Source organism: Rhinopithecus roxellana, chromosome 10 (assembly GCF_007565055.1).
Source record: "Rhinopithecus roxellana isolate Shanxi Qingling chromosome 10, ASM756505v1, whole genome shotgun sequence".
In the NCBI taxonomy this organism is placed as follows: Eukaryota; Metazoa; Chordata; class Mammalia; order Primates; family Cercopithecidae; genus Rhinopithecus; species Rhinopithecus roxellana.
Window position 1 is genome coordinate 132,907,083 of NC_044558.1, and position 23,282 is coordinate 132,930,364.

The following is a 23,282-nucleotide window of genomic DNA, read 5'->3' on the forward strand; positions in this document are numbered from 1 at the left end:
CTCTACTTAGACACTGGAGTAAGGGCCAAGAATAGCAAAAGTTTGCCCTCTAAAAGAACTCTAGCCCTGATACTTATCTGAAAATTTGGATTTCTCTTCAAAGCTCATTGGTAATTAATCAAAAACATTATCATAGGACCAGTGCTTACCATTTCATATTTTCTTTTACTATTTCCTGCCAAAATCATAAAGTGTGTGCGTGTGTGTGTGTGTGTGTGTGTGTGTGTGTAGGCAGGATAGTTTAAAATGTTTATCTATTTGGGGGTATAAAGCAGTAGGTAAAGTTTTGGATTTATTTTTCATTGTATTCATCTAGTTCATCCATCTGTAGATGAATTTGTTTCCCTAAAATGAATATTATTAATGCTGCTCATTCAAATGTTAATGAAGTAATGCTCACAATTCCTGCAAGATATTTATAAACAGAGTGCTGCTGCTAACTTGCAGAGGGCGATGATGAAGTGGCAAATTTCTGACGCTATAAGATAAAGCCATTGCTATCTAAGGCTGTTGAAACCTGAAAATCAATCTTTTAGCTTTTTATTCATAGAAACGTAGGAAAATAAAATGCTGCAGAAACACATTCTTTCTTTATAATCCCTGAATTGTCTTGCATGAGCATCAACATTTAGGCAGTTAATTATTTATACCATCAGAGATGAGTCTATCTTCCCTCACCTATGCCATACTAGAGGGAGAGTGACAGTGCCTGAGCACGAAGATAGTGGAGGCATTGTGCTGGAATGTTCTGTGGTGATGTAACTGACAAGGAATCTACCACAAATCCCAGTGCTGAGCATTCATTTCTCTCTTTCTTGCAAGGGCAAAGGTTATATACTTTCTAAGAACACACTTTACAAAAGACATACTTAAATGTACCACATTTTTGGCCACTCATGGAGGAAATAATTGTGTAGAAGAGCTCTGAGGAGATGCTTTATTGATGAAGCATTGGTGAATCAGAGATATGTAGATGAAATTTTCCTGAGACGATACCATCTTCAAAAATAAGGAAAACCCTTTGAGCTGAAACATATTTTGGATCCAGGAAACCTCTGTTCATAGGAGGGAAATAATTGAAAACACCTGAACCTTACATACCACTTGTTTCACGTGTTCCTATTACAAATCTTTGAGGAAAAGAGGTTGGGAGGGAAGTCTGTGAGGGGTGAGGGCTTATTGGCCATAGTCACCAGAGCCCTTTTGGTTGTATGTTTATACTCCCAATGTGAACATGATAATCATCACAAATGGAGACAGCTGGAAGAAATTGTAAACCATGAAACAAGTTAACTTTTCTTGTGCACTCTTAAATTTCCTGCTAGTCTCTTCAAAACATTATGACTGCACAGTTTCTATAGTAACCATGAAAAAAACAGAACAGTCTACACGATTTGGCCAACACATGATTCAAAGATAACACTTAATGGTGCAAAGTGGCAAAAAGTGTTATTGACAGTTTTCTGAAAATGTACAAGTCTGCTCCGGAGTGTCCAAAAATGAGGAAATAATGTGAACGGTGTGGCCCAGCAACAAGAAAATATTTATGCTGAAATATAACCAGAAAGTATATGTAAAGTTGTTTTGTTGAGCAATGGATATCTTCTCAGATGCTTGAGACTAGAATATTATTTTTTTCCATCTTGGAAATACTAGATATATTTTATTAGAAGTACTTTGTAAACCATTTTAACCTTTTTAATGTACAATTCAGTGGCATGAAGTACAGTCACAATGTTGTGTAGCCATCACCTCTATCCATTTCCTGAACATTTTTCATCATCTCCAACGGAGACTCTGTACCCATTAAATAATAACTTTCATTCTCCCCTTCCCAGCCCAGCCCTAGTAAACTCTGTTATACTTTCCATCTCTATACATTTTTTATTCAGATAAGTGAAATTACATAATATTTATCCTTTTATGTATGGCTTATCTCATTTAACATAATATTTCCAAGTTTATCCACGTTGTAGCATGTATTAGAACTTCATTTTTTTTTAATATAACTGAATAACATTTCATTGTATTATACACCAGATTTTTAAAATCCATTCACCTGTCGATGGACACGTGTTGTTTCTATTTTTGGGCTTTTGTCAATAATATTCTATGAACACTAGTATAAAAGTGAGACGGCCAGGTGGGAGGGGTTCCCTGGAGAAACTCCAACCAGCCTGCCACTGAGGTGGAGCCTTGAGTTTGGCCCTTTGCAGGGAAGAGGAGATGGGTCCCGCCTCTTCCTGTGTGGAACCTGGTATTCCAACGCCTGGCGGGAAGCACTCTGGCAGGGGACTCTGGCCTTGCAGAGGATCCCTGTTTCCCCCATTTAACCCCCTTTTCACCCAATAAAGCCCTGCTTTACTCACCCTTTAACCGTCTGCGAGCCTAAATTTTCATGGCTGTGGAACAGACAAGAACCCTGTCTTTAGCTAAACTAAGGAAAAGTCCTGCAACAACAGCTTATGTTTGGGCAGGGCATGGTGGCTCACGCCTGTAATCCCAGCGCTTTGGGAGGCCGAGGCGGGCAGATCACCTGGGGTCAGGAATACGAGAGCAGCCTGGCTAACATGGTGAAACCTCGTCGCTACTAAAAATACAAAAATTAGCCGATCAGGGTGGCGGACGCCTGTAATCCCAGTTGCTCCAGAGGCTGAGGCAGGAGAATCACTTGAACCTGGGAGGCGGAGGCTGCAATGAGTGGAGATCACACCATGGCACTCCAGCCTGGGCAGCAGAGTGAGACTCCATCTCAAAAAAACAAAAACAAAACAAAACAAAAAAAAAACATGTTTGAATCCCTTGGCATATTTTAAAAAATACATTTTTAGCTCTTGGTGCTTGGGTGTAATAAACCAACAAAACTCAATGAGTTTCTTTCTCTTCATGGTCACCACTGATAAAAATTTTGGGGTTATTTTACTCTTAATCTTTTAAAAGAAGATATTGGGGAAAAATTCTCACTTCTCTCTTTCTCCTCAAACTCCAAGAAAGTATGCACCATATTGTCCTGTATATGCTATATAAAGATACATAAATCAATTTAAATAGAGCTACAAGGTATAGGCAGGATATTGTCACAGAATCTGAAGCAATCATACCTTCTCACTACAAATAGGGTCAACATTAATAATGGGCATATTTCATTTTTTAAACGTTTAGACTGTTGATAGGTATAGAATAAGATAGCTATAGGGACTGAGGATGGCATTTTTAAAAGGTAGCTCCATTATATTATTTAATTAAAATATTTTTGTTCCTTTGTCATTTCCTGTTTGTGTCTGTGGGATTTTGCACATAGTAAGTATCACGAGCTGAAAGGTGAGACTCTTTTGACAAATTTTAGATAAGTGTAGGCAGGTTTAAAAACTCCCAGCTGGTTACTCTGTAGAAATTTAACTTATTATTTCATTAGGAATCTGAATTAACCCCATACTTCAAGGAGACAGATTCCAACTGTAGAGAATCAGACTCCAAGATTTGTGATTCCTGACACATATGCTTTTGGAAAATGCATGTGCAGAAACTGTGGAAGTTGTAGACCTGATAGTTGTGTGGAGTATAAAAGACTGAAGTCACAGGGGCACTTCATGTGAACAAAACAAAGACTGTGCTGGTTTTGCTTTTGACCAATGTTTTTTTCTCAACTGCTTAGAAAACAAATACTTTAACTTGTCCACTAACTCTAGCTTTTTCTTTCAGAAATGGTGACAGTAAAGTCCAAAGGAATTATTATTATTTTTTTTTCTAAAAGAAACTATTTTCTTGCTTGCTTGCTGCTGGCTTCCTCTCCTGTGTGATGAAGGTTGGTTGCAACATGCTAGGCATCTTCATTTTCTCTAGACTTGGATATTATTGTCCTGAGCAAAAAAATACGTGGCAATGCATTTTGAAATGTAATTCTGACTGGAAGCATTCTTCAGTTGTTACAGCAATATGAAGTAGAGGTGTTCAGAGTCTTTGCATTCATATTAACCTTAAATGAAGACCCAGAATCATCAGATCTTGATCATACTCACAGATGCGCGACAGTAACAGCAGGAAAGAACTTCTTTTTTGTTGTCTTTTCAGACAGGGTCTGGCGCTGCTGCCCAGGCTGGAGTGCAGTGGCATGATCCTAGCTCACTGCAGCCTTAACCTCCTGGCCTCAAATGATCCTCTAGCCTCAGCCTCTCAAGTAACTGGGACTACAGGCATGTGCCAACACACCCAGCTGTTTTTTAATTTTTTTTGTAGTGACAGAGTTTCACTATGTTTCCCAGGCTGGTCTTGGACTCCCACCTTGGCCTCCCAAAGTGTTGGGATTACAGGCATGAGCCACAGTGCCCAGCCATGGGAGGAAATTATTTTTATGAGAACTCAACTTTTGCCAAGGTGAAAGGATTATTCATTTTTTTTCCCGTATGAACTCAACTCTGTAATGTGCACTTGTTTAGTTTACAGTTTAATGGTGATTTATGATGTTCAGGGCTCTTTGATGCCTAAGCAGCTGAGCTATTATATTTCATTATCTGGGCATGGATACTGTTTACTTCTGGTCTTGAATATGGAGATCAAAATGGTTTTGAGGCAGCCAGTTTACTGACCCATTTTCACACCCTTCGTTTTCTTCTTGGTGGTACTTAAGTAGTACCTAATTATCTTTTCCTTTAAATATTTCAGGTATGCCCCAGACTTGAAAGAAACCAGGTAACATACTTAAAGTGTGATAGAAAAAAAAAAAAAGCAAGCTTTGTTTTCCTATGTACAGCAGGCTTGAATTTTCTGTAGAAGTCTTAGCAGGAGGCCTTATAGCCTGAGATGTTTGTGTTCTATGCCTCCTCTACGAAAGTGGAACCTGCTATGTTTGCTCAGGCATTTGATTTTCTTTAAGTTATGGAATGTCTTTGACCAGCATAGCAGAGAGCCTAGATTGCAGGTCTTTTTACTCTTCCATGAGTTATGTTATGGCCATGACACCATAAAGGTAAAGCTGGGTAAACAAGAACAGGGTAACTAACAAGAAGTACACACCACACTTCTTTGAAAGAAGTAGGTTGTGGGGAAAAAAAAACCTCATGAAATTTCAACTGACTGAAAAATTTTGGAAATTGATAGATCAGTTTGGGGCTGAGAGGAGAAACATATTATCAGTGCAGAGATTGAAGGAATATGCCACAAAGTAGAGATAGAAAACACTGATAACAGAAAACGTAACTATTAGACTTTTACAACTCCTTTAGGGTGGGTTTCACATGAAAGAGCATTAAGTATTAGTCCCTCTCTCCCAGCTGTTAGATACCAACTCCCCACTCACAAAAAGTGGCCCCATGAGAAACTGTTATAAAAGCTTCTTGTCAGGTCCCAAGGAACACTCCTTGGAGGGCTAGAAGGACATCCCACGTTTGGACGGTCCAGTTTAGACCACTGAGGACAGTAAGAGATACGTGAACATAGCTCAGTTCATGGAAAGACTCCATCAGCAGCACCTTTATTAGGAATGCTTCCTATGTGTAAAAATGTTTACTGGTTGCGAGTTTATACGCTGTTGTTTGCAATCTTGGTGCTTTCTATGGGTCCTAAGCAATTGCATACTCTTGAGGACAGTTCTGGTGATCTGTAACAAGAGCCATTTGTTCCCCTGCTGTTTCTTCCATTGTAATAATTTTTTTGAGAATCCTCAGTGTTTCCTAGCAGGTCTAAAAGTTCACATGACAGGTGGCAGGCACATAGGAAAATTACCTGGCCTTTCCAGAATTCTCTAACTTGCGAAAAGTTCTGTTTTGTAGCATTCTGTGACATCGCCCACAGACACTGTTCATTAGTCACACAACAGAATGCCCACACATTCTTTGTAAGGTACTGAGCAAGGAGAGCATTTGAGAGCCTGACTCTGAGCGCGCTGCATGCTTTTAATCAGTTGTTGCATAGAAATGTGATTAGTGGTCAAGTAAACTCAAGATTGAACTTCGTTTTTGTTTGTTTGTTTGTTTTTTGTTGTTGTTTTGAGACAGAGGCTTACTCTGTTGGCCAGGCTGGAACGCAGTGGCGCGATCTCAGCTCACTGCAGCCTCCGCCTCCCGGGTTCAAGCATTTCTCTTGCCTCAGCCTCTCAAGTAGCTGGAAGTACAGGAATGTGCAACCATGCCAAGATAATTTTTGTATTTTTAGTAGAGACGGGGTTTCACCATGTTGGCCAGGCTGGTTTTGAGCTCCTGACCTCAAGTGATCCACCTGCCTCGGCCTCCCAAAGTGCTGGGTTTACAGGTGTGAGCCACTTTGCCCAGCCATAAGATCGAACTTTCATTTGCTTGTTTTTCTCTGTAATTGGTATTCGGTTAAATTAGCAGTTTTAGAACTAGAACCTAAATCTTTCTTGCAGTTTGGAACAGTGGTAGCCCACTCCTCCTTTTGTGAATGAAAATGTTTCTTCTGGTCCTGCTTCTAAATGTGCAGTGTCTCTTTCTTTCAGACAAATTTGAGTGGGGAGAAAAGACAAAGACCATCTTAAAGGTTAATTAGCAGAGTGGCATCAGGTTGAGATTCTAGTCTTAACTTTGCCACTTACTATCTAAGTGACTTTGGATGAGTCACTTAATCTCTCTGAGCTAAAGATTCTTTAGCTATAAACTGGAGATAGTATCAGCCCTGCTTACCTCAAAGGCTCAAGTGACATGATGTAAAGCCATGAAATGCTTGCTTTTTTTTTTGAGACTGAGTCTTGCTCTGTCGCCCAGGTTGGAGTGCAGTGGCGTGATGTCGGCTCACTGCAAGCTCCGCCTCCCAGGTTTATGCCATTCTCCTGCCTAGGTCTCCTGAGTAGCTGGGACTACAGGCATCCACCACCATGCCCGGCTAATTTTTTTTGTATTTTTAGTACAGATGGGGTTTCACCGTGTTAGCCAGGATGGTCTCGATCTCCTGACTTCGTGATCCACCTGCCTTGGCCTCCCAAAGTGCTGGGATTATAGGCGTGAGCCACCATGCACGGCCAGCCATGAAATGCTATCCAAATGTATGGCATTATAAGTTGCCAAGGATGCTCACGAATACCAGTAAGAACCAAACAAACAATTGCTTCATCTCTGAACAATTTTCCACAAACTGACAAGTCCGACTCAGGAGCTGACTGCAATAGATAAGTCATCCACTCATGAACAGTTAAACTGAATAAGTAAAATTTTGCTCCCAGTAAGGTTTCAGAAGGGCACAGTGAAGGGCACGTTGATGATCCACCCTGAAGATACCACCAGATGGGGGTGGGAGCTCTGAGAAAACAGAAGTAAGGCATCTTAGGAGGCCCAGAACTTTTCAAAACAGGGTGGGTAGATTTTTTAAAAATATCAAAGCTACCAAAGAATATGCCACAGAGGGGATCAATGAACAAGTCTTTTATCGTGGTAGTTAAGCAAAATAATAACGGAGGAAGATCAACAAAGGCTAAAAACCTCTGCCAAATTATGTTATTTAATATCCAATGGGATGATTTAGAACATTCTTTCCAACCAAAACAAAAGCAAAATTCATTTTTTTTGTATACAATAAAATGTCCCTTTTCCAACTCATATGCAAATTCAGTAGAATTCTCTCTGGCTACAGAGAGTGAAGCACAATCAAATTATTGAAGTGTTGCTGCTAAATGCCTAGGCAGATTTCAGACCTCCTTCTTTGCATTTCAATTGCACACTACTAAAGCTTATGGCAACTGAAGGAAATTGATCACCAGGTAGACATAACTCAGGATCTCTGGGAACAAGAACTATATTACTAGGAGCCAAGTCTGAATTCTTGGCTCCCTGGAATACAATTCTCTGCCATTAAAATACCTTGGGATTAGTTCTGGCCTTGTGGTCAATTACTGGTTAATTTTGGTAACTCACCTCTTCAGACTGCAGTTTCCTTTACCCTAAAGGAAAATGGTTGGATAAGTCACTTTTCAGTCCCAATGTCCTAGAAGTGTCTGTGAAGGAGGCTTTGAATAGAGGAGTTGTGGCTATCACATTTTTAGGAAGTTGGCAGTTCAAGAATATGATGTTATAGGAATGGAGAGAGTGGGCTTGTTAAAAAGTAGTTGACTTTCAGAAAAATAGAAGATGACACATAGGGAAAATCTAGGGAGAGACAGGATGAAAAAAACTGGACAGCTAAGCAATCAGATAGAACCTGAAAGGCTTGTGCATACATGAGGGGAGCTGGAGAAACCCAGAGAGCCAGCAGGCTGTATGGAGTCGTAAAATTAAGTCATTTCTACCAGCAGAGTCCAGAATACCAACAAGTTAGGGTTCAGGTGGCTGTAGTTTTTATCTTAAGTCAAGGGATGAATAGAAAGGCTAGGCAGAAAAAACAAACAAGAAAACATAAATTTTTTTGTATGTTTTATAAACATATAAAGACCAGCAGTGAACCAGGGCAGCAAAGAATGTGAACTAGAGAAAGACATCAAACAAAAGGAATCCTCAACAAAACACCACCTTGTCATTAGCTATTTAGGGAAGCATTTAAACTCAGCCACTTAAAAGACAGAACACCAACTTTGTTGAGCTATTCATCAATTACTTAGTTGATATCATCATGAAAAAGAGATGAGGCAACATAGGAATTGACTCTTTAAATGATACAATATCATTTAGCAAGTGAGCATAGCTACAGTCTCATTAGCCAGAATGATTTCTGTGATGTAATTAATACTCTCTTGCTCATAGGAATTAAAATGTACTGGTGTAGTTGCAGAGTTGTTTTTTGAGTGTTTGAAGTGATTCTGGAGTTCAAGGGCTCATTACTTATCCATCACCAAGGATAAATTGAGGATATGGGGCAAAAAGTAATGTGATGTTTCCAATTTCCCATTCTTAGAAAGCTTATCATTCAACGTGAAGACAAAAACTGATGGCTGTAAAGGCAACATAAATATTTAACAGAAAATTAGTGACTATGGAATTTATAAGGACAACCCATGTTCTGATGACTTTCAAAGACATTTCTGCCAGTTACTTTAGTCATATTATTTTTCTGTTGAGAAAGCAAATTTGCAATACTGTCACTTACCTTTAAAGGTTGAGTTGACTGCTTATTGCTTTTGTGACTCAGATGTCTTCTTTTTCTTAGTCCCTGAAAATTAAAAAAAAAAAAAAAGGAGAGAGGATAGGTAGGGAAGGGCAAGAGTTCAGTCCAGTATTCTAAATATTGATTTTTCATGTTAAAACAAATCCTGGAATAAGCTAACAACAAAAGGATTTTCTTTCACTTGAAGAAGAAATCTGTGGCTTAAGGATAGTATTTAGTGGAGACTCAAACCAAGTGGTTTAAAAACCACCTGAAAAGTATTATTTGATTCTTATGAAGTTCAAGTTTCCAATGAATCATTTTAACAGGAACCATATATTTCAGGACATAATTAGTCAAAACTTTGAGACAAAAAATATCCATCTGGAAGATATATTTTTTAAAATGGAGATTTGCAGAATAATTTTACCAGCCTGTAAAATTTCTCAAATGCTTTCTATATGTAGAACTGCCATAATGACAAAGCAGCTAGGGAAGGGAGGTCCAGCAATCGGCTGCATCAGGAGGGATGTGACAGAAGGGGATGATGCTTTGCCTATGTCAGTCAACTCCAGCCTGGTGATGAATGAGGTGACAGATATGGTGGCCTTCCTCACTCTCATGTACTTAAGCAGGAATTGAAAGTCACTTTGTTTAAACATAATTTCCAGGAATGAAGCAAGTGTATTAAACTGAAATAGTGTTGAATTGAATGATACCAAGTACAAATTACTTCTAGACCAAAGACGAGTGTTATTTTTATTCCTGTAAAACAAAAGGCAAGAAAACAAAATAACATCCTCGGTATAGACAATAATGAGCTCCTTTGGAAAACAAAACAAAACAAAACTGGAAAATCTCCTCAGTCAAACCTAAGCCTTTCTTTTTCTATGCAAACTCAGAAGAATTATCAAGTTAAATTGCTAGTATTTTATTACAGAGAAACAATATCCAAGGCTGGAAGTGAAAATGTGATCTGCAAAGAAGATTAACAAAAATCAAGAGTGTTTCTGGTTATCACAGGGATTTTCTTAGCCATAAATAGGATTCTGAATCTAAAGAAGCAGGATGCTGTTTGGCACATCACAGTATAAACTTGCTAAATAGTAAGTTTATATATTCTAATATAAATAGGCTTCTAAGATATTTTCCTTACTATAAGCAGTGGCTTAGATATAAGAAGACTCTGGCTAATCTTCTAGAGCAGTTTGTTGGCACGAAATAGACCTTGTAAATATTTTATGTATGTCCTTTCAGACTGACTAATCTGAGAAGAAAGGTTTTCAATTATACCTTGAAAGTTTATCCTTAAGAAATGGTGTACTCTATATTTTAGAGCTACAATCATTGTAGAACATTCCCATCTATAAGTTTTTGAAATTGAATGACAGGACTGTCAGTAGTAGTGGTATCTGTCTGTTTCCATGTCAGTGGGTAATGGCAATTTTTTTTTTTTCTTTTTGAGCCTCAAGCATTTAGCACCTAGTAACTTTAATCTGAATACCCTGAATTTCTGAAATCATATTTTTTACTTGTGTAAAGAAATGGATATCTATTTCTGTAAAAAAGGTTACAATCTTTCATAACTAAAGGACAATTTAAAACATTTGTTTTGTAATATTGAAATGTTTTGAAATAAAATATCTGGTCATAATGTTGCCTAATTATTCTGTTACTAAGACTAATACTTTGGAATTCATTATTCAACCATTAAAGAAACCTTTGTTTCAACTGTAAGAAGCAGCACATAAATTGTTCTTACTTGTCTATTCTTTTTTTAAAAAGTCCTGCAGAAATATGGTGACTTTTTAATCTAAATTTTCTGAAAGTAAGCAAGAGAAGGGAAAAATTACTACTTTTGAATATGTGAGGTATCAAAAATTTCCTTCATATCAAAGTTTCTAATTTTTGGTACAATTATTTGATAAGAGAATATGGACAGGACTCCTTAGTATTTTGCAATGTTCCTTCAAATTATTGTTTTCTACTCAGTCTGATGATAAGTGGTCCAATATAGTAATTCGTTTTTTCTATCCCTCTGGATAGTCAGATTTTTTTCGTTTAACTTTTTTAATACATTAACTCATGTAATTTCTAGCTCTGTCATTGACTAATTTAGCCATATATGTTTATATGTATATAATATTGACTAATATTCTGCCTATTCACAGAAACGTGATGTTATTCCAAATTCTTAGTCTGACAAATTTAAACCATGCAATACAGGCAAACATCAATAAACAGAACAGATACTGATCTGAGGAATATATAAAGAAAAACTCAAAAATCTCAAACTTGTATTGGAGGCAGTTTCTTATGGGAAAAAGATACTTTGATCTGAAGACAGATAAGTCAGATCCGTTAAATTATAACGAGCCCACAGTCCAGCTTAAGTAAAATTCTATAGATGTGATCTTAATATGGATCTCACATTGATGAGATTTTAAGTGTTTCATTCCTGCATAAGGTTATCTGTGTTCTGCTTATATTTATTTTCTAGCAGTTAGTTTTTCACAGTGTGGCTTTGCCACACTCAGAAACATCATCATTATTATTACTATGATAACATTTGCATAGAAGACAGTAGCAGGTGCAGAGTCCACAATTAAGATGAATTCCACTGCAGTGTATGAGATGGATGGCAGAAGATAGGTGAAGCGCATTCAACCATGAACAAATAAAGTGCATTAAACTGAACATGCTCACACTATCAACTCAAAACAATGCAAAATACTATTTTCAGACTAGTTTCTGTCATTTAACCTGAATTACAGAAGAACACTGGCAAAGTTGTCAATAATCTACAAGCTAATCTGAGCAAGAAGAAAGCACATTCTCTCTAGGTATAGGATGAATAATGGCAACACAGTGCAAACCTATCTGCTGTGTTAAAGAGCTATTAGCCTTCATTCTGATGACTCCATGCTGTACTCAGGGCCTTGCCTTTGTGCTCTAACAGCTCCTGGTACATACTAGATTCTATCAAAAAGATCTGTCTTATTTATTTTACTATTTCAAATTTTTGTTGTGAAAAATTTAAACACACAGAAAATGTCAATGAATAATACAACCAAATTTGTATACTTATCACCCAGATTTAATCATTAATTTTTGCCATATTTGCATTATCTTATTTATTTATTTTTTGAAATGGAGTTTTGCTGTTGGTGCCCAGGCTGGAGTGCAATGGCGTGATCTTGGCTCACTGTAATCTCCACCTCCCGGGTTCAAGCAATTCTTGTGCCTCCCGAGTAGCTGGGATTATAGGTATGGTCCACCACACCTTGCTAATTTTGTATTTTTAGTAGAAATGGTATTTCACCATGTTGGCCAGGCTGGTCTCTAACTCCTGACCTTAAGTGATGCACCCACCTCGGCCTCCCAAAGTGCTGGAATTACAGGTGTGAGCTACCGTGCCCAGACATATTATCTTATATCTGTCATATATGCCTACATGACCAGACCATTAGAGAGTAAGATTTCAGCATGAATCTCTTAAGAACAACCAATATAACCACAACACAATTAACACACCTAAGAAAAGAACAATGAATCAATGTCTAATATTCATTCTGTATTCAAATTCACCTAATTATCTTAAAAAATGTCTGCTCTGGCTGTGATTTTTTTCTTCCTTTTTAACCAGTAGCTGATTTAGTTTCTCTTAATGGGCTACTGGTTAAAAAATGGGCCATCTGGCTCAGACACAAAGATCCAACTTAAAAATGGCTTAAACAAAAGTATTTATCTCTCATTTAACAATCTGGAGATGTGCCAGAACAGGGCACTTTGGGTGACTCTTCCATCCTCAGCTCATGGCTTCATCTCTCAGTTGAAATATGGCAGCTCTAGCCCCATGGTCATGCCGTAGAGAAGGCACAGGGGGGGCACATACTCCTGGGGCATGATCCAGATGTTGTAGACACAATTTCTTTTCACATTCCATCATACAGGATGTTGACACATAATCCTACTATTTGTAGCAGAGGCTGAGAAAAACAGGCCTTATTATTGGTGGCCATGTGTCTAGATTTCCCTGGACCTGTGAATCTTGTGTATAAAGGAAGAATATTTTAAGGGCTGCAATTAGCTTTCTCTGCTATGAGGTATTTCTGGAAATGATTGAGCTATGACAATCTATATTAAAATTAATTCCCAAGACACTGCAACATAATGATGAGTTTAGGCTTATTAATGTTTAAGACTGTTTTTCTCTTGCACTGAATAAGCTTCATGTTATTAATATTCATTTTGAGTTCATCAATGTATTTTTTTAAAGATTTTCTTTGTCCTTCCTTATCAGTGTATAAGCTGTCCACACTCATTAATGGAACCATGCTTTCTTCCCTTACCGATTTTTATTGCTCATTATGTCTTTTAAAATAAAATTTATTTCAGTATAATATACATGAAGGAAAGTTCACAAATCATAATTTATAGCATACGGTAAAACCAGTAAAACATACTTGTAAACACCACTTGGATCAAGAAATGGAACATGTCAGTGTTCTAGAAGCATTTTTGATAATCTCTAAATATTAATCCTTTCTTCTCCCAAAGGTAACTATTATTCTGACCTTTGACACCATGGTTCAATATTGTGTTTTTGAATTTTATATACACAAAATCAATCAATATACATTCCTTTTTGTCTGACATTTCTTGTTCAATAGTATGTTTATGAGATTCACTGATATTATTGCATGTAGCAGTAGATCATTTTCATTGCCTATGGGATTGTATGAACATATTATAATTTATTTGTCCATTAAATAATTGATGAACACCTGGATTGCTTCTAGTTCTTGGCTACTACAAATACAGTCACTCAGACCATTATTGTATGTATATTTTGGTGCACATATGTATATATTTGTTTTATATATATATATATATAGTTCTCGGGAATGAAATTGCTGGTTTATGGGATAATTAGTATGTGTATATTCATTTTTCTTGCCTTATTTTACGCAGACTTCTAGTACAATGTTGAATAGAAGTCATCATAAAGAGAATTCTTGTTTTGCTCAGGACTTCAAGGAAAAAACTTCCACCACTACACCTACTTCACCATTAAGTATGATATCGTTTGCTTTAGGAGTTTTGCAAATATCATTTGTCAGATTAAGAAAATTCTTCAGAGGTGGTGCCAAGATGGCCGAATAGGAACAGCTGCAGCCTCAAGCTCTCAGCATGAGCGACACAGAAGATAGGTGATTTCTGCATTTCCAACTGAGGTACTGGGTTCATCTCACTGGGGAGTGTCGGACAGTGGGTGCAGGACAGTGGGTATAGCCCAACGAGCGAGAGCCGAAGCAGGGCGAGCCATCCCCTCACCCAGGAAGCACAAGGGGGAAGGGAATTCCCTTTCCTAGCCAAGGGAAACTGTGACACACAACACCTGGAAAATCGGGTCACTCCCACCCTAATACTGCACTTTACTAAGGGTCTTAGCAAACGGCACACCAGGAAATTATATCCCATGCCTGGCTCAGAGGGTCCCATGCCCACAGAGCCTCCCTCATTGCTAGCACAGCAGTCTGAGATCAAAAAGCAAGGCAGCAGCAAAGTTAGGGGAGGGGTGCCCGCCATTGCTGAGGCTTAAGTAGGTAAACAAAGTGGCCAGGATGCTCGAACTGGGTGGAGCCCACCGCAGCTCAAGGAGGCCTGCCTGCCTCTGTAGACTCCACCTCTGGGGACAGGGCATAGCTAAACAAAAGGCAGCAGAAACCTCTGCAGATGTAAATGTCCCTGTCTGACAGATTTGAAGAGAGCAGTGGTTCTCCCAGCATGGAGTTTGAGATCTGAGAATGGACAGACTGCCTGCTCAAGTGGGTCCCTGACCCCCAAGTACCTAACTGGGAGACATCCCCGACTAGGGGCAGACTGACACCTCACACCTCACAGGGTCAGGTACACTTCTGAGACGAAGCTTCCTGAAGAATGATCAGACAGCAACATTTGCTATTCAGCAATATTCACTCTTCTGCAGCCTCCACTGCTGATACCCAGGCAAACAGTGTCTGGAGTGGACCTTGAGCAAACTCCAACAGACCTGCAGCTGAGGGTCCTAACTGTTAGAAGGAAAACGAACAAACAGAAAGGACATCCACACCAAAACCCCATCTGTACATCACCATCATCAAAGACCAAAGGCAGATAAAACCACAAAGATGGGGAAAAAGCAGGGCAGAAAAGCTGGAAATTCAAAAAATCAGAGCGCCTCTCCCCATCCAAAGGAACACAGCTCCTCACCAGCAACGGAACAAAGCTGGATGGAAAATGACTTTGACGAGTTGAGAGAAGAAGGCTTCAGACAATCAAACTTCTCCAAGCTAAAGGAGGAAGTACAAACCCAGAGCAAAGAAACTAAAAACCTTGAAAAAAGAATGGATGAATGGATAACTAGAATAATCAGTGCAGAGAAGACCTTAAAAGAACTGATAGAGATGAAAACCATAACACGAGAACTACATGACAAATGCACAAGCTTCAGTAACTGACTCAATCAACTGGAAGAAAGAGTATCAGTGATTGAAGATCGAATGAATGAAATGAAGTGAGAAGAGAAGTGTAGAGAAAAAAGAGTAAAAAGAAATGAACAAAGCCTCCAAGAAATATGGGATTATGTGAAAAGACCAAATCTACATCTGATTGGTGTGCCTGAAAGTGATGGGGAAAAAGGAACCAAGCTGGAAAATACTCTGCAGGATATCATCCAGGAGAACTTCCCCAACCTAGTAAGGCAGGCCAACATTCAAATTCAGGAAATACAGAGAACATCACAAAGATACTCCTCGAGAAGAGCAATTCCAAGACACATAATTGTCAGATTCGCCAAAGTTGAAATGAAGGAAAAAATGTTAAGGGCAGCCAGAGAGAAAGGTCGGGTTACACAAAAAGGGAAGCCCATCAGACTAACAGCAGATCTCTCGGCAGAAACTCTCCAAGCCAGAATAGAGTGGGTGCCAATATTCAACATTCTTAAAGAAAAGAATTTTCAACCCAGAATTTCATATGCAGCCAAACTAAGTTTCATCAGTGAAGGAGAAATAAAATCCTTTACAGACAAGCAAATGCTTACAGATTTTGTCACCACCAGGCCTGCCCTTCAAGAGCTCCTGAAGGAAGCACTAAACATGGAAAGGAACAACTGGTACCAGCCACTGCAAAAACATGCCAAAATGTAAAGACCATCAATGCTAGGAAGAAACTGCATCAAGTAACAAGCAAAATAACCAGCTAACATCATAATGACAGGATCAAATTCACATATAACAATATTAACCTTAAATGTAAATGGGTTAAATGCTCCAATTAAAAGACACAGACTGGCAAATTAGATAAAAAGTCAAGACCTATCAGTTTGCTATATTCAAGAGACCCATCTCACATGCAGAGACACATATAGGCTCAAAATAAAGGATGGAAGAAGATCTACCAAGCAAATGGAAAACAAAAAAAAAAAAAAAAAAAAGGCAGGGGTTGCAATCCTAGTCTCTGATAAAACAGACTTTAAACCAACAAAGATCAAAAGAGACAAAGAAGGCCATTACATAATAGTAAAGGGATCAATTCAACAAGAAGAGCTAACTCTCCTAAATATATATGCACCCAATACAGGAGCACCCAGATTCATAAAGCAAGTCCTAAGAGACTTACAAAGAGAATTAGACTCCCACACAATAGTAATGGGAGACTTTAACACCCCACTGTCAACATTAGACAGATCAATGAGACAGAAAGTTAACAAGGATATCTAGGAATTGAACTGAACTCTGCTCCAAGCGGAACTAATAGAAATCTACAGAACTCTCCACCCCAAATAAACAGAATATACATTATTCACAGCAACACATTGCACTTATTCCAAAATTGACCACATAGTTGGAAGTAAAGCACTCTTCAGCAAATGTAAAAGAACAGAAATTATAACAAACTGTCTTTCAGACCATAGTGCAATCAAACTAGAACTCAGAATTAAGAAACTCACTCAAAGCCACACAACTACATGGAAACTGAACAACCTGCTCCTGAATGACTCGTGGGTACCTAATGAAATGAAGGCAGAAATAAAGATGTTCTTTGAAACCAATGAGAACAAAGATACAACATACCAGAATCTCTGGTACACATTTAAAGCAGTGTGTAGAGGGAAATTTATAGCATTAAATGCCCACAAGAGAAAGCAGGAAAGATCTAAAATTGACACCCTAACATCACAATTAAAAGAACTAGAGACGCAAGAGCAAACACATCCAAAAGTTAGCAGAAGGTAAGAAATAACTAAGATCAGAGCAGAACTGAAGGAGATAGAGACACAAAAAATCCTTCAAAAAATCAATGAATCCAGTAGCTGGTTTTTGAAAAAGATCAACAAAATTGATAGACCGCTATCAAGACTAAAGAAGAAAAGAGAGAAGAATCAAATAGATACAATAAAAAATGATAAAGGGGATATCACTATCGACCCCACAGAAATACAAACTACCATCAGAGGATACTATAAACACCTCTATGCAAATAAACTAGACAGCCTAGAAAAAATGGATAAATTCCTGGACACATACACTCTCCCAAGACTAAACCAGGAAGAAGTTGAATCCCTGAATAGACCAATAGCAGGCTCTGAAATTGAGGCAATAATTAATAGCCTACCAACTAAAAAAAGTCCAGGACCAGATGGATTCACAGCCGAATTCTACCAGAGGTACAAAGAGGAGCTGGTACCACTCCTTCTGAAACTATTCCAATCAATAGAAAAAGAGGGAATCCTCCCTAACTCATTTTATGAGGCCAATATCATCCTGATACCAAAGCCTAGTAGAGACACACAAAAAAAGAGATTTTTAGACCAATATCCCTGATGAACATCGATGCAAAAATCCTCAATAAAATACGGGCATAAAATCCGAATCCAGCAGCACATCAGCAAGCTTATCCACCATGATCAAGTGGGCTTCATCCCTGGGATACAAGGTTGGTTCAACATACGCAAATCAATAAACGTAATCCAGCATATAAACAGAACCAAAGACTAAAACCACGTGATTATCTCAGTAGATGCAGAAAAGGCCTTTGACAAAATTCAACAGCCCTTCATACTAAAAACTCTCAATAAATTTGGTATTGATGGAACATATCTCAAAATAATAAGAGCTGTTTATAACAAACCCGCAACCAATATCATACTAAATGGGCAAAAACTGGAAGCATACCCCTTGAATACTGGCACAAGACAGAGATGCCTTCTCTCACCACTCCTATTCAACATAGTGTTGGAAGTTCTGGCCAGGGCAATCAGGAGAAGAAAGAAATAAAGGGTATTCAATTAGGAAAAGAGGAAGTCAAATTGTCACTGTTTGCAGATGACATGATTGTATATTTAGAAAACCCCATCGTCTCAGACCAAAATCTCCCTAAGCTGATAAGCAACTGCGGCAAAGTCTCAGGATACAAAATCAATGTGCAAAAATCACAAGCATTCTTATACACCAATAACAGACAAACAGACATCCAAATCATGAGTTAACTCCCATTCACAATTGCTACAAAGAGAATAAAATACCTAGGAATCCAACTTACAAGGGATGTGAAGGACCTCTTCAATGAGGACTACAAACCACTGCTCCATGAAATAAAAGAGGACACAAACAAATGGAAGAACATTCCATGCTCATGGATAAGAAGAATTAATATCGTGAAAATGGCCATACTGCCCAGGGTAATTTATACATTCAATGCCATCCCCATTAAGCTACCTATGACTTTCTTCACAGAATTGGAAAAAACTGCTTTAAAGTTCATATGGAACCAAAAAAAGAGCCCGCATTGCCAAGACAATCCTAAGCCAAAAGAACAAAGCTGGAGGCATCAGGCTACCTGACTTCAAACTATACTACAAGGCTACAGTAATGAAAACAGCATGGTACTGGTACCAAAACAGAGATATAGACCAATGGAACAGAACAGAGCCCTCAGAAATAATACCACACATCTACAGCCATCTGATCTTTGAAAAACCTGGCAAAAACAAGAAATGGGGAAAGGATTCCCTATTTAATAACTGGTTCTGGGAAAACTGGCTAGCCATAAGTAGAAAGCTGAAACTGGATCCCTTCCTCATACCTTATACAAAAATTAATTCAAGATGGATTAAAGACTTAAATGTTAGACCTAAAACCATAAAAATCCTAGAAGAAAACCTAGGCAATACCATTCAGGACATAGGCATGGGCAAGGACTTCATGTCTAAAACACCAAAAGCAATGGCACCAAAAGCCAAAATTGACAAATGGGATCTAATTAAACTAAGGAGCTTCTGCACAGCAAAAGAAACTACTATCAGAGTGAACAGGCAACCTACAGAATGGGAGAAAATTTTTGCAACCTACTCATCGGACAAAGGGCTAATATCCAGAATCTACAAAGAACTCAAACAAATATACAAGAAAAAAACAAACAACCCCATCAAAAAGTGGGCAAAGGATATGAACAGACACTTCTCAAAAGAAGACATTCATACAGCCAACAGACACATGAAAAAATGCTCATCATCACTGGCCATCAGAGAAATGCAAATCAAAACCACAATGAGATACCATCTCACACCAGTTAGAATGGTGATCATTAAAAAGTCAGGAAACAACAGGGGCTGGGGAGGATGTGGAGAAATAGGAATGCTTTTACAATGTTTGTGGGAATGTAAATGAGTTCAACCATTGTGGAAGACTGTGTGGTGATTCCTCAAGGATCTAGAACTAGAAATACCATTTGACCCACCTATCCCATTACTGGGTATATACTCAAAGGATTACAAATCATGCTGCTATAAAGACACACACATATATGTTTATTGCAGCACTATTCACAATAGCAAAGACTTGGAACCAACCCAAATGTCCCTCAATGACAGACTGGATTAAGAAAATGTGGCACATATACACCATGGAATACTATGCAGCCATAAAAAAGGATGAGTTCCTGTCCTTTGTAGGGACATGGATGAGCTGGAAACCATCATTCTCAGCAAACTATCTCAAGAACAGAAAACCAAACATCACGTGTTCTCACTCATAGAGGGGAATTGAACAATGAGAACACTTGGACACAGGAAGGGGAACATCACACCCCTGGGCCTGTTGTGGGGTTGGGGGCGGGGGGAGGGATAGCATTAGAAGATATACCTGATGTAAATTACAAGTTAATGGTTGCAGCACACCAACATGACACATGTATACATATGTAACAAACCTGCATGTTGTGTACATGTACCCTAGAACATAAAGTGTAATATAATAAATAAACAAAAAGAGAAAAAAGAAAATTCTTTCTAGTCCTAATATTCTAATGTTCTCTCGTGGGTATGGAGTGAATATTTTATCAAATGCTTTTACTTTGAGATGATTATATAATTTTCCTCTTTATAATCAGCTTTGCATTCCTGAAATAAACTCAATTTCTTGGTGATATATTTTCCCCAAATATCCCTTGTATCAAAGAAGATATTACGTTGGAAATTATATATTTTTAACTGAATGATAATGAAAGTATGACATATATCTTTTTGTTCTTTGAGACAGAGTTTCACTCTTCTTGCCCAGGCTGGAGTGCAATGGTGCGATCTCGGCTCACTGCAACTTCCGGCTCCTGGGTTCAAGCGATTCTCCTGCCTCAGCCTCCAGAGTAGGTGGGATTACAGGTGCACACCACCATGCTCAGCTAATTTTTGTATTTTTAGTAGAGATGGAGTTTCACTACATTGCCAGGCTGGTCTCGAACTCCTGACCTCAGGTGATCTGCCTGCCTTGACCTCCCAAAGTGCTGGGGTTACCAGCATGAGCCACTGTGCCAGGCCGACATTCTTATACTATTCTTTTAGTTTCCATCCTATATTACAACATGCATTTTTGATTTATTAAAGTCTAATATAAGTTGCTATTTTTACAACTTATTGGACAAAACAGAAAATTTAGAGTACTTTAACTCCATTTAGTCTTCTCCCAACTTTTCTTCTATTTCTGTTGTAATGGATTGAATTGTGTTTCCCTGAAAGATATGTTGAAGTCCTAACCCTTGGAACCTGTGAACGTGACTTTATTTGGACATAGGGTATTTGGAGATGTAATAAAGTTAAGATGAGGTCGTGGTGGATTAGTATAGGCCTTAACCCAATGACTGGTGTTCTTATAAAGAGGAGAGAAATTGGCCACAGACACACAGGAAGTGAGGCCATATGAAGACAGAGGCAGAAATTACAGCAATGGATCAATAAGCCAAGGAGTATCAAGGAATGCCGGCAATGACTAGAAACTAAGAAGATGAAAGGAAAGATAATTTTTTAAAGTCTTCAAAGTGTGCTTTTGGATTTCTTTCTCAGTATTGTGAGATAATAAATTTATTTTAAGACATCAAGTTTGTGGTGCTTTGTGAAGGTAGCCCTCCCTAGGAAACTACACGGCCGTCATGTATTTAAATTCTATCTAAATTAAAAACCCTGTAAGACAACATCAGTATTGTTTTGTGTAGTAAACTTTATGTTTGTTCACGTTTTTATTGTTTCCATTTTCTTTTTTTTACTTCTCCCTATAGCTTTGCGTGTTCATGTGGGATAATTTTCTTTCTATTTGAAGTATTTCCATTGGCATTTCCTTAGTGTGGATTTGGCATTAATGAATCCTTCCAGTTTTTGTTTGTCAGAAAATGTCCTGATTTTACCTTCACCCTTTCAGGTGTATTTTTCCTTAATATAGAACTCAGGATTAGAAGTTCTGCTAGCACGTTGAGGCTCTCATTCTATTATCTTATGACTACCATATTTGGTTTTCTCAGCTTTTATTATGATGTACATAGATGTGGTTTCCTTTGTATTTATGCTGCTTGGGATTTATTATTGTTCTTAATTCTGTGGCTTGATGTCTTTGTATCAGTTTTTGAGAATTTTTTTCCATTATTTATTTAAATATTGTTCTCTCTCAACCTCTCCATCATCTTTTGGGACTCAAATTACAACTCTACTAGACTGACTTGTGCTTGGTCTTTCTCTCTAATCTTTTTTTTTTGTTGTTGTTCCTTTCTTTTCTTATCCTTTGCTTCTTTCTTACTGCTTTTTTTTTTTCTAGATTTGGGGATATTTTATACTCCACTTTATTTTTTATATTGCTTCCAAAATTCTTATTAAAATATACCTGCCTGGGTCAGAAATCTAACAAAAAAGTACAAGAATTTTATGGAAAAAAAATGACAAAGTATCAGTGAAAGCCATGAAAGAAATCTGAATGAATTGACAGCTGATTTCCTGTACCACGGACTCAGTATCATAAAGGTATCAACTTTCTCTAAACATGACCTTTAAATTTCTTACCATTTTAATCAAACTACAAACAAGATGGTTTTTCCATATAAAACTTGGTAAAAATGTTTCTTGTAAAGAGGAGTAAAAAGTTTAAGGAAAGTCAAATGACACTGACAGGGAAGAACAAGAAGGGAACAAAAGAATGATTATAGATGAATAACAACGGGAACAGTGTTATTGACACAGCAATAGATCAATAGAACACTCTAGAGAGCACAGACCCAGACCCAAGCATAGGAGGGAGGTGGTATTAGAAATCAGTGTGCACATGATGGACACTGTCTCTGGTGTTGAGACAAATCATTTTCCATATGGAAGAAATCTGAGGTCACTATTTCATACCATACATAAAAACAACTTCAAATATATTAAAGACATATACAAAAAGCAAATTGGAAAAACTATCAGAGATAAATATAAACACACAATGTCCTCACTTATTTGTAGGATCTAAAAAGTAAAACAATTGAACTCATGGACATAGAGAGTAGAAGGATGGTTGCCAGAGACTGCAAAGGGTAGTGGGGGACTTGGGTTGTAGGGGGTAAGGATGGTTAATGGATACAAAAAAATAAAGAAAGAATGAATAAAACCTACTATTTGACAGTACAATAAGGTGACTACAGTCAATAATAACTTCATTGAACATTTTAAACTAACTTGAAGGATATAACTGGATTGTTTGTAACTCAGAGGATAAATGCTTGAGGGAATGGATACCCCCCAAAATTAATAAATGTAAGCACATAATTTTTTTATTATGAGATAGGGAAAGATTTTTTATTTTTTTACATATGAAATTATGCACAACACCACTATTAAAGAAGAACTTCACATTAAGATAATGAATTAGTAGTTAATGTCCATCAGATTGGCACATAATTTAAGATTCTGGCAGTATAAAGTT

The 23,282-nt window shown here is 37.9% G+C and overlaps 1 protein-coding gene across 1 annotated transcript in view; it reads right to left on the minus strand.

Annotated features, from left to right (window-relative positions):
- The window catches only part of LMNTD1 (lamin tail domain containing 1), a 136,589-nt gene that overhangs the window by 83,062 nt on the left and 30,245 nt on the right, over nt 1-23,282 (minus strand). Inside the window, 1 exon segment of the mRNA XM_030939377.1 lies at nt 9,025-9,087. Coding sequence (XP_030795237.1) covers nt 9,047-9,087 — 41 coding nt within the window. The 3' untranslated portion in view covers nt 9,025-9,046.